Below are 12890 nucleotides of genomic sequence, written 5' to 3'. Positions count from 1 at the left end.
TAAATTGGACTGAGACCAGTGGTGAAGCACAGGTACAACGCCTGATAACACATCTTTCTTGTTTTTCTCTTTATATGGGGAGGTCTCCCAGCACCATTCATACAAGTAAAGGAGCAGGTGAATACTGATACTCTAACCACAGCTCCTATTCACCTGTAATCCCATCGATACTGCACACACACATGTATAACGCACACCACCAAGTACATACTACATACCTACATGCATGCAAACATACAAACTGTATAAACTAGGCATGGAAGTGGTCTGAATTTTTCACAGTCTGGCCCCTTCCTGTTCCCAGGCCTTTGAGTACCTGAGTTAAAGTCTCTCTCTCTCTCTCTCTCACACACACACACACACATACACTGAGGCTGCTATCACAATCCTGATAAGCAGGTTTTTTATCCATGGATTCCTGAAGGGTTAGCAGTCGCAGCTTATCACGCTGCTGACGCAAGGCCATCCTGTTGCCCAGTAAAGAGACTCTTTCTTGTTCGACCAACAGGGACTGACTGGTTTGGTTGTGTTTCCTGTTCTGATGAGATCAAGAACCAGCACAAGCTCGTATTAAACTGGATGTACGGTTGAGCAGACCATGCTGTGGCTTTTCCACCAGTCACAGATTTATAGCAAATTTTTTCCTCCTTGTAAGACTTGGAAGTAAGATGCAAGAACATTTAAATGCATATTTTACAATCACAATATAAATTTTCCTCCACCACACACACACACACACACATGAATACAAACCTATAAAGATAAGAGTATTTGAGCCTCATGTTCCAAGTCATTACTGGTGCGAACAGGCCACTGTTGGAGATTTATACCCGGTGCAGGGAAACAAACAGGATATGGTACATTTTCTGCCGCACTAACTCATAAACAGCTCCTCATCCATCATGTGGTAACAATTAAGGAGAGACAGCGCTAAACTGAAGAAGGTGTGTGTATGTATGGGGTGTGGGTTGGGGTATTGCATGTGTGTGAATCAGTAGGAATTTTGATATTTTCCTGTTTAGCAAAGCAGCTCCATCAAAATGAAACTGAATCAAATAAAGTCCACATTGCTAGTGATCCCACCAAGCAATCTTAGGTTACATGGCACTTAACAATATTTATGATATCAAATTATTTTAAGGTAGTATTGCATACAATGCCCTAATGGCTGAAAATGCAATTTCTACCATGCATGCCTGTCCATCGTGCTGTCTCTGTGCAGAAAATCAGTGATGCCATGTTCTGTTGTACACTTGTAGCACATTTATGTATTTTGCTTTTCTGTAACAGATTTCAGGCAATATTGATTGGCTCACTCTGAGTTCTGTAGCTTCCTACAGCATTTACAATTCAGTCAATGTTTCTTACTAATGCATAAAACTGTGCTTGTTTCATGTAACGTTAATCAAAGCTTTCATGAAGATCTTCTTTTAAAGGCCTCAGTGCGGATAAGACTTTATTGTCTAGCCTTGCACTGGACTTTCAAATTCACAGGACTGGTTTAATTTTTTATTGTAGTTAAAGATTTAGAGACAATTCAGTCCAAGTCAGTCAGGGTTTTTTTTTTTTTTGAGCTATAGTTAAAAAAACAGTTTTAGTGTGTCTGGCCATCCCAACCATAATAGTATCCCCTCATCATTGTAGCTAATTGGAAAACTTTGAGTTATTCCCGGACTTTTACCCACATTGTCTGACATTTCTGGCTATCGAGACTAACTTTCCTCATGCCGTCAGTTTTGCATCCTGTGCATTTTCAGCTGCTCAGAGATGGCAGATGGTGTGCTACAAGCAAGTGACCAGCATCACAACATATTTTGGTGTAGAGCCAAGAGGAAGATGACATGATAAATTACTGCACTTCTTGCCTAGATGGATCGGTTAGTCACCCTGTCCTGAAGCTTTTATATCTCTTTTCCTTTACCACAAGCAAGGACCAAGTTTTTTTAATTTTATCTTCTTTGGTCCCTAATAAAGATTGAAAGCAATAGCATAGTAATATTGTTGACTTCTAGAACAAAGGAATGCACAAAGACACTGTCTGTGCATGGATTAATTTTACAGTTTTCTCACATACACAGACATAGCTCTTCTTTACTGGCTATGTATGTTTAACTAATGCAGCATTTACAGGTCTTTTACAACCTTTGCGTATGTTGTGTGTTTTAAACCTGTTTGGCCAGAATGTGATGGCTCAGGAATTTGCCCCAAAAGATGCTCTTTCCTTTTTAATTTTAGAACAGCACTTACAGAAATATACAGTATATCGTCTCTAAGGATGTATGTTTTGCTTCCACTTCCACACAAGATTATTGGCCCTACTCCACATACAAAAACAAACAATGAAAATCATTAAAGCTGTACTGTCTTTTCTCCCCTCTGAGGTATTAAAAGCCTTGTGTAAGAGCTGTTTCTTTCTGACCTGCTCATATGATCAAACTCAGCTCTTTTTTTCCTGTGACATCCGTGGGCAATCACTAATTTGGTGTGCATTGTTTAGAGCAATGAGTTGTGTGTCCTTGGAATACAGGCTCTCCCCAGTCGCTGGCGGAGTGTGCCACTGCACCCAAAACTGTAGAGTGCCACAGGCATACGTAAAGAGTCCCCCCTGCACCCTGCCCCACCCCACCACCCCCGACCCCGGAGCAGGAAAAGGGTCAGAGCAGCACCTTCAAATAACATTTCTGGTGTTTAGCAAAACACAGAGAGGCAGAGGGAAGAAGTGAGAGAGAACAGTCATCTCACTGCTGCAGAGCCCTCAGAGACACAGCCCCTCCTCTCTCTTCACATTCACACATGTACACACACTGTGGCACACACATGTGTGTGTGTATATATATATATATATATATATATATATATATATGTTTACACACACACACGGGCAGCAACAAAGCCTGTGTTCTCCTTTAACAGGCACAAGCACAGGCAGCCTGTTGTCTCTGGCAGCCAGACAACTGGCCAATGACGTCTCTCAATGTGTCAGAACATGATGGATAGTTTTATGTGCCATTATCCAAAAAGGTTATGACAACAGAAACACACTCTGTGATGGCGAAAAAAGGAGAAGTTTATTCAAGAATGCTTACTGTGGGACAAGGTTGTAAACTGTACACGTGTGCGTCAGGCGATAAACCAAAGGCAGTGACATGCACAGTCAGTTTTGGTTTACATTTTCACAGCCACAAGGTAAAGCGAAGTGATGTGTCAGTGAAATGCGTAACAATGCAATGTGCATGTGTACATTCAAATGTGTGTGTGGGTGTTATGTGTGAGAGAACTGACGTGTTTAAACATTTTCCTCACAAATGCAGCCATTTAAACTTAAAAGGTTGACTCAAATAACAGAAGAGAAGAGAACCCACTCTAGATGTTCTTAAAATGTGCTGCATCTCTCATTCCTCTCTGTGCGGGTCCAAATATTTAGAGCCCAGAGGTCTAACTTAACCATGACAAAGCTAATTAGTCAACCATAACAAAATTTTAAAAACTGTCATCATTTGAGTCACCACGAAAGTTGGAAACTTGCAGTGTTTCATATCATTTGTGTTCATGATTGTACCTGGTGTACTTTTAATACATGTACACTGTGTTACATCAACTAGAAGCAATGTTGGGGAAAATATTTGAAGTTCTATTTTTGGGGAGGTCTATATCTTGAATGTCATTTACTACACTGAGGTAATGACGTGAAAATTACCACTGTTTTGATCATAACTGAACTGATTTTCGCACTCCACCACTTCAAGTGCCAAAAGTCACATACCCTACCATGCAGATTCGTTGCACATAAGGAAAACATCCTGCTTTCTCTTGTGTGTACGTCTATGATTCTGTTACTAAAGGTGCGGTTAAAGACGAACAACACCAGGCCCAGAGGTAATATATCCCCACCCTCAGCTGAAAGTTTCAAGTCTGTTGCAGATCGGCGAGACGGATTTAAATCAAATCCTTCATATGTGGTTTCATATGACGGGCGGGGTTAGCTAGTCAACCCACCTCACATTTCACCTCAATTTATGAAACTACCCATGAATCAAGATGGGGTATCAAAACTTATTTTTTGACATGATTAGATTGTAATAAATGATAATGCACATGAACAATTAACACAGGGACACAGGCTAGAACTTGGCAAAATGTATTTTTCATTCCAGTGTATGTTAGAAGTTCTCTGTAACTTGATATTAAAATGGGAAATGACTCTACCTCTGTTAATGAATGTAGCACTTCATTCAAAAACTACTTTTCCACTTGAAATACGTGAGTTTGAACGCCGTGCTCCCTGTCACGAAAATAATGGGAAATTTGCTTCCATGCGCATGAAATCATTAGATTACATTCCATGTACATGGACATGGACATGAACTGCCGGTGTCATAGACGTTACACAAGCTTACAGGAACATTTTGTGAAGAAGCGCCATCATCCACTCCGACAGGTCAAAACATAAAGCGGAACATTTACACAGTGTGACAGTATGAATGTGTACTTCAGGATGTATAACTGTGGTTGTGTAAGCAGCCACATACAGATAACTTGATGAAAGCCAATGACGACACACATGCACACACATCCACTTCTCTTTAAGCACTTCACAATGATAGATGACACTGTTACAACACTTCCTCAGTACAACTGGAGGAGTGTGTCTGGACAACGTCTCTAAAAGGGCAAAGGGCAAAGAATGTTATTATCACGGCTACATTTGTCAAAATGTGATTTACAGTGTGTTACTGCCGACAGGGCTGAACCCTGATGGAGCCAGCCTAGACTGAGCCTGTCCCTTCAGTGCACCTAGGGGTTGCCATATGTTGGACCACATCATAGCTCAGTGATTTATTTATTTTTTTGTGTGTCTTTGCAAAGGTTTGCACAGTTGCAGACTGAGTTAACTAAAAATAACAGTGTCTCTGTAAATAAATAAAACAAATCGAAGCAAAAACGAAACTCTTTTCTGCATTACCTTTGTCCGCCCTCAGCCCCTCTGACATCCACAGGTTTCAACGGAGCTTAAATAAAAATGAGCAGTAGGTACTGGCAAATGTCCACCGGCCATTGTGATGGGATGACTTAAACATGAGATTTATGCCCTGATTGCACTGACCCATGTTGTATAACACCACTGTAATAAAACGTTACATCATAACTCAGATGGAAGAGAGAAGTCGCCTCATAAATTTCTGATGCATATATACGCACACAACAAACTGCACCCGATCTATTAGACAGATGTGTTGACAGATGTTTTTGACTGACAATCCAGACGTAATAGAGAATTTGAAATATTTTTCTATTCAGAGAACAAATTTATATAGTTGAATTAGTAAAACGACAGACTTCAAATAGCTTTATGAGATTGCATCGCATCCTTTTAAATCCTCTCATAAAATGTAGGGCAAACAGGTGAAGGCTGCTAACTTGTCCTAGGCCATGCAGCCTGCTGCACGGGAGGCAGAGGATGATATGATTTGGGATTTTAATCCAGAAAAAAAATAAATCGTGGGTAGCAAGATGATTATTACCAGAGCTAAATTCTGCTTTTTGATGTTTGCTGGATTGCACTTTTCTCATTTTTATGGTGTGTCTGACTTTTTCTTGGAAGTACATCCAGAGTACATCCATGAAAATGACTTGTGTAGTAAGTGCATGTCACCAGGCTAAAGGAAAGTGCAATAAATGACTTCCCCAGGCACTGAAGATATTGTGTAAATAAGAAATTCATACAGATTCCCTTTGCAGCATGGTGTGTTTGACATGTGAGTTTGCCGTGACCTTAGACTGATAAATGATATTGTTTAAAGTTGTGCGGTAAAAGTATGATATTCCTTTTTGATCTCCTGTCATATTTATACAGTGGAGAACATCTCCAAAATGTATTACAGGATTACTACAGTTAATTCTTATAATGAGCTGCTCCATCTTGCAGAACAGGCCAGGAAATCTTCACGTAAACATGGCATCCATCCACAGCGAACTGAGTCACATCCAGGGGCCAGACTGTGCAGCCTGCAGAGTGAATAGAAAACACTGGGAAGAGCTAAAAACGTGACGGAGGAATCACCGGAGCGGCACAAAAAAAGGGTTAGTGTCTAGTGGGAGGGGAGAGAACGAGAGAGAGAGAGAGAGACTATGTGGAGGAGTAGAGGCAGTGGCCTAGATGTGTGAAACGCCAGAGGTTGCTTTTTTGGTTCACTGGTTGACTACCAGGGGCAACTCAATGGTAGACCAAATGTAAATGGGGAAGTTCTGAACAACAAAACTGAGAGGAAAAGTTGTGAAGCCCATGATTTGGCAGTTTTTAAATTACTCACTCAAACTTCTTGAATTTTCGTTCTGGGAGGCAAACATCACTGACCAATATTTTAGACACACAACGTCCACTGTCATGGGAATTCACAGGTGGAACATGTAGACTCAGACACTCACACAGAGACTTAAATCTATTATTTTTTCGACCCCCCGTGACGGTCAGCGCAGCATTCCGCTTGACTGATAGCGATGGCCTTGGAGGCAGACAGCGACAGAGGTTCATCAAGAAGCGCTCATGAAAAATATCCCCGGGCAGCGTTGGAGCGCAACGGCTACGTGAAGACATGTGTCACCCCGTTGCACCAGGACGCAGGGAGCCAGTCGTGGGTGAGACTCGCCGTGACATGGACTTGCCGAGGAGTGTCGTCTGCGGTCTGCGTTGCCTCCGTCTCCGTTATTCTCGCTCTGCTGCTCAGATTGGTCGACTGGGATGCAGGCAGCAGCAGCAGCAGCAGCAACGGAAATAGCAGCGACTCCGGCTCTCGTCTTCATTTCGCGGCGGGCTGCGCTGTGGAGCTGCTTTTGACTGCGTGTTACAGCGTCTCTCCGGTTTTTACTCTCGTATGTGCCTTCTTTTGGGTCGGGCTGTATCTGATTCGCTGCGGGGTGCGCGTCCGTTCCGCGTTTTTTTTGTTAGCGGTGTGCCACTTGGGCGAAGCCGCGGCTCAGTCCCTCCTGCGCGGCGGCAGCGAGGAGCAGCTGCTGTCCCTCCCCGCGACCCTGGTAGTCCTCGGCTGCCTGGGCAGCGGGGCTCTGCTGGTCGTCCGGCTGGGTCAAGGAGTGTCGATCCTCGTCTTCATTAGCGTCATCAGGGCCGTCTCCCTCGTCTCTCTGAGCAGAGTCCGGGCCAGCTGGAGACCCTACCTGGCCTACCTGCTGGGACTGCTGGGGGTTTTGCTTGCGAGGTATGCTGACCGGCTCCTGCCGGCCTCAGGGACCAGCGGGACGGGGTGCTGTGGCTCTGTGACCGGGGCGAAGGAGGAGGACATCCCTGTCTTCAAAAGGAGACGGAGGTCCAGCTCCATAGCGGCCTCGGAAATGATGGCTCACAGTCAGAGCAACAGCAAGTCCCACCGCAGGACTTCGCTGCCGTGCATTCCGCGGGACCAGGTAAGACACGTCCAACTTTGGACGTCCGAACCAGAGCGATATCCTAGTGAGTGTTTTGCTCTTGTTTTGCTTATGACCTTTCAACTACCTCGGGCCTGTAACGCTTTTTGGTGTCCTCTCTCTGTCTCTGATGGCATGTGACAGCTTTACGCGCGTTTCCCTTACGATATCGGGCCAACCGGGATAACAGAGCTAGTTGTATCAAGCCTTATTATTATGATTCTAATGATTTGTTTGCTCCATATGCACACAACTACAGTTTCTATGTCACTCTTGTTTTTGTGATTTACGCCTGATAGGGTGTTTTGAATAGCAACATCATCCACACCGCGCACACACCTCTGTTTACCTTCACCCCGACACCGCTGTTAATTTGGTCATCACCGTTGTGCTGTGCGCTATGTTTGTGCTGCTGATAAGCAAATGGATGGTGCACTTAGCATGCCAAGTTACTGTGTGCCCGTGGTGCGTGCGCGTGTCTGTGCGCGTGCACAGGTGTGAGGTCACATCTAAATATTTTGAAAGCCTCTGTTTATCCTGGGCGCTGGCCAGTGCTGTGGTGCACGTGTTCCCAAACTTTGCACATTATGGAGCCAAAATTTGATACAAGCGTGTCCTTATAAGAACCTCATCTTGGTGTGTTCAGATTGTTGATGCAGTGTCAGAGGGAAGAGAGGACGCTGAATAGTCACGGGTGATTTGAACTGAACTGACCGCACCGATCTTAAAGGCCTGTGGACATTTTTGGAAACAACTCCCAGTGTAGTGAATGGGTAGAGGAGATGTTTAATGTGACCATGACAATTAGCTGGATGTGACCAAAAAATCCATGAATGAGGTGGATGCGCTCTGCCTCTGTATACTGGTTCAGTGAGCTAACTTGGAGCTTGAAGCACATCACTGTTATTTGACTTGAGTTGCTCACATCCCAAAATAGCACCGATTTCATCTTATGAACATACTTTCTTAAATTGCGCGAGTTTATGTTTCAATAAATATTTATATTGTTGATTATGACACTGTTGAGGATCATCTTGTTGGAACTGGCATATCATCTTGTTCATGTCCTGATTTAAAATGTGCAGGTGTAAAAATGTGTCTTACAGAGCTGTGATTGACTCCTGGCTGTGCGCTGACATACCATTACATATCTACCTCCATGTTTTACAGAGAGAATTGTGCTTTCATTAATGCAAAGTGCTCTTTTTTAAATGAATGGCATGTATTAAGATGACCAGCAGTTGAAGTAATCAGGAATTTTTTGTATGTTCCCTTTTTTCTACAATGACAACGTTACTTTGAATAAAACAAATAGTGTTCCACATCCCCTATATCTATATAAATATATTTATATGTAGTTCTTCATGCACTAAACCTATCTACAATATTTAGCTTAACTCCAATGCTGTATCTTTACCAAGACGCCAACTAGACTATCTACTTTGCAGTAATGGGTATCACCTGAAACCCACACTTTTTAGAGCTACACTATGACTTGACAGAAAGTTGAGTGTTCACCAAAAAAACTGTGACCCAATTTTAAGCACTTTTCATGCCCTGGCATGCCCTGCAGGATTAGCCTTACATCCACATCAAATCTATATTTTGTGCTTCAGCTGCTGTGTTATATTTATAATCACTGAAGACAATTTTCTATGCTAAAAGTGAGCTGGATACAAATTCAGCCATAATAATCTATTTGGTAACACAAACGTACAGAAGTGAAGTTTATGAATGTAAATGCATCAGAAAAACCAGAGAAGGAAGGAAAGCATGAATAATAATCTGACAACAGCATGATAAACTAACTCGTACGCATGTTCATTGGCTCACTCATTCATTCATTCATTCACTCAGGTCATAACTGGTGCTCTGAGCATCAAATACATCATAATCAACATATCTGGATAAGCTGTTACGTAAGGAGAGGTTGATGTCACAGTGATACCTGAAACTGATCATCCCTTCACACCCACAAATGTCTCCTCTACTGAAGGTTATTCTCCTGCAGTCTTTGCCCCTTAATGTGCCAATGCCCTCTAGTGACAGACTGAGATAAAACAGATACATTTAGGGGGTGGGGGTAAAAGAGTAGCTGGTGATACTGTTGCCACATGAGAGACAGAGATGGGGATCCATACATATCTATGCATGTACAGTGGCGATTCACAGTGATCATCCTGAGTGAATGATCATGTGTCACACTCATCCATGTATGACTTAGATAAAAGGCATGGAAAATATAGAAATAGCTTAGTAGTAGTAATTAAAGGTTCATCAGTTCTCTCCTTTTGATTGGTGTAATTGTAGTTGACAGGGTAAACACTCAGATGTATATACACCTTACACAGTAAATCAATACTTTGTGTGTGCTTATACACTAGCCTCCATATTTTGTATAGGTGTACCATTTTTGGTTAATGCACATTTTACTGGATTTCTTTGTATTGCAGATCAATCTAAAAATGATTTCACATTGATTTTATGTTCTCTTATGTTTTATGTTCTCACTGCAAAGGGGGTTTACAGTTACCATGATTTGGTGATGAGGACAACTAAGAAAAAAATCATTATTGGCGGTTTTAAACCAGATTTTTGTACTGTTGTATCATTGATTTTTACTAAAACTGAAAATAATGACCCCTACCTTTCTAAATAAAGTCACTCTAGTGGTGTTGCTAATCAAGGTGTTAAGCAATCACTCTTATAGCCACTCCCATAGATTTAGCCTTTTATGAGGAAGCCTGAAATTACTGTCTCCATTTGAAGTGTAGTTTACCTGTGATTGTACTCATTCTGTTTGGGTGATGGTGAGCCACCAAGGGCCCCACTGCATCAGACCATCTTCAACTTTCCGACTGCCCTGATCTGGAATCACATACTTTGTCTCATCTCACAAATTTCATTCCCTCATTTATAAAATCAAGCTGATCCCACATCAGCTGTCCAACTCTCAATGCTTGGTTGTTCATTGCTAACTGGTTTCCAGGGAACGCTGAGTTAGTGGACTATCAGAACTATTAGAACAGCTCCATTACCCATTCTACCCCGAAATGTCTGGAACAGCAGTGATGACAAATTGAACTTAAAAAAAAAAAAAAAAAAAAAAAAAAAAAAAAAAAAAAAAGGTTCACAATTGACCAGATGCTGAGGACAGCGTGTCCTCTTGTAGCATCACTGTGTAATCTGTGGGACCAGTGAGAGGAACATGGAGATTGATGTAGGGCACAGAAAGGGATGAACACAAACAAATGGATTGCACTTTGGATGCTACCAAAGTACACCACTTTCTAGATTATTGATTCTTTGTAGTTTTCATAGAAAGTGTGCTTGTATATAAAGAGTTTTACAGTATATATGTATGATAATATTACATTATGATGCTCTGTTCTTTCTGCTCTTTGGTCTCTACCTTCAGAGAGATTCAACTTTCTGCCCCAATTAGTCCACAACTTTGTCTGTCTGATGCTTGCAGTCTAACAATATACAGTACTTTGTCAGCGTTTGTGTGCTAAAAACAGTTGTGTGCTGCAGCTGTAAACAGTTTTGATGAGAGCACTGAGCCTGAACCAAAACAATAAATGTGCCGTCTGTAAGGCCACAACAATTAGCAAATATTACAAGACGCTAAAAAGCCGCAGAGCTGGGTGATAAATCTCTGTTGTCTCTTCACTGTCAGCAACCCCTTCTACATTTCAGTCTCCCTGTCAGTATAAAAATGTCACTTAAATAGGCCTTACAGTTTTAATGGTAGCTGGTTTTACCAAGGGTTAGAATAACCTATAGCCTGCAATTTAATACATCTTACTCTGTGATTTAGAATGGTATTTAAAACACATGCCATCTAGTCAGAAACAAGTATTTAGCAATATTATTATGAAGTCAGTAATAACATATAGTTGTAGCAATATTCTGTGACCCAGCCTGTCTGAAGTCATTCCTTATTTTCTACCTAGTGCACTAGATCTACTTTCCTTTAACATATCTGTGTGTTCAACTTGTAAGTGTAAAGTATATTCTCTGTATATTGTCCTCAAAAGTTTACACGATGGAGTGAAACATCTATTCTATTTGCACTTTCTCTTAAATATGTGAAATCCTTCGCCTTAACTAGAGGTGTGAACACTACACCTGTCTGTCAGTGACAATACATATGGGCTCAGGACCCCAGAGTTAAGAGCTCCTAATTATTCAGTATTTTAAGATTAAATTGTACATTTCCTTACGTCCTGCTACTACTGCGTGTTTTCAAAGTGCCTGACACTACCTTTGCATGAACATACCCACACGCTTCATTTGTGTAGCCTGGTCAGTCATTGGCTACTTCGGAAACCTGCCATTTGTTTGTCCGTTCGCTTTCCGTGTTACAGAACTGACATTTCAAGGCATTTAACAAATTAGTCCAATCAGTTACGGTATTTTCTTTCTCCCCCCTCCCTCACCCTAAAAGTCTCTCCCTGACATGAACACGCACAGTTTGTAGGTACAGTTTATCCATACTGTAGATAATGAAGCTCTCCAGAGTGCAGTTGTACCTGAGAGAAGTGGGGGGTTTTCATCAAGCGTTGGTTGTGCAGTATTTATGAAGCAGGCTGGTGCAGCCTGCCAAGCCAGAGGCAAGACAGGCACTCTGCTGAACTGGAAGCTGGAAAATAGCACTGGCTCGACTCCGTGGCTTTATTTCTGTGTTTTTTTTTCTTTTTAAGGTGAATGGGATTTATTGTTTTGCTGTTGTACTGTTACATAGACCAAATGTGCTTATATTGAGGTAATGACAGGTTTTTACGGTATGAACACGATTCCACGTTGAGTCTTAATATTTGAGAATTTTGACATGAATTTTACTTGGTTATGATCTTTCTGGACTAGCTCCACACAGAGGCCTTGTGTTTTGACAGAAGTTGTTTGTCTTTTAGCCAGGGTCTCAGTGGGATGGGGATTTTCGGGGGAAAGGGCCTCTGCTAGTGGTTTTTGGGTCACATGCAATTGAAAAGCATTTGCTCTACATGAGATAACAACAGCCATAAATAGAATGTCTAAAAAAAAAAAAAATCAGCAATGTTTCCAAGTGTTTTGCTTTTTGATGTTTCACCATGCAGTTTTCTTCTCCTCTCTGTTACACAATGACGATAGTGCATTACTCAAATGCTAGCACAAGTCCAACAAAAAAGTTCAGAGAAGTTGCACTGCATCATCCCATGTTAACGTACAAAGCCTCAGCAGGGTGAAACTAATCGGTCGTCTTGTCATCTTTGGTCATTTGAAGATGGGGGTCAGCCCTTGAATAAAGCTATACTGTACCACATAGCATATTCATCATCTAATCATCATATACAGTATCTATGTCAGATGGGAGAGGGGAGGGGGAGGGAGGGAGACAGATTTTAAAGCAGAAACATGTGCTCTGAAATCTATTTGAGGGAAGGCCCACATTCTTTCATTGACGCACATACATTTCCAGGGAGACACAC

The 12890-nt window shown here is 41.9% G+C and overlaps 1 protein-coding gene across 1 annotated transcript in view; it reads left to right on the top strand.

The window, feature by feature from the left end:
* The first annotated feature begins 3055 nt into the window (after positions 1-3055).
* Positions 3056-12890, top strand: part of LOC108888405 (cGMP-inhibited 3',5'-cyclic phosphodiesterase 3A) — a 51976-nt gene continuing 42141 nt past the window's right edge. The window contains exon 1 of the mRNA XM_051078885.1: positions 3056-7419. Within this exon, the coding sequence (XP_050934842.1) occupies positions 6499-7419 (921 nt within the window). The 5' untranslated portion in view covers positions 3056-6498. The remainder of the gene's footprint in view (positions 7420-12890) is intronic.

Source organism: Lates calcarifer, linkage group LG21 (genome assembly GCF_001640805.2).
Source record: "Lates calcarifer isolate ASB-BC8 linkage group LG21, TLL_Latcal_v3, whole genome shotgun sequence".
Lineage (NCBI taxonomy): Eukaryota > Metazoa > Chordata > Actinopteri > Centropomidae > Lates > Lates calcarifer.
Note: the sequence above shows the minus strand (reverse complement) of the source record. Positions and strands in the feature narration are given on the sequence as shown.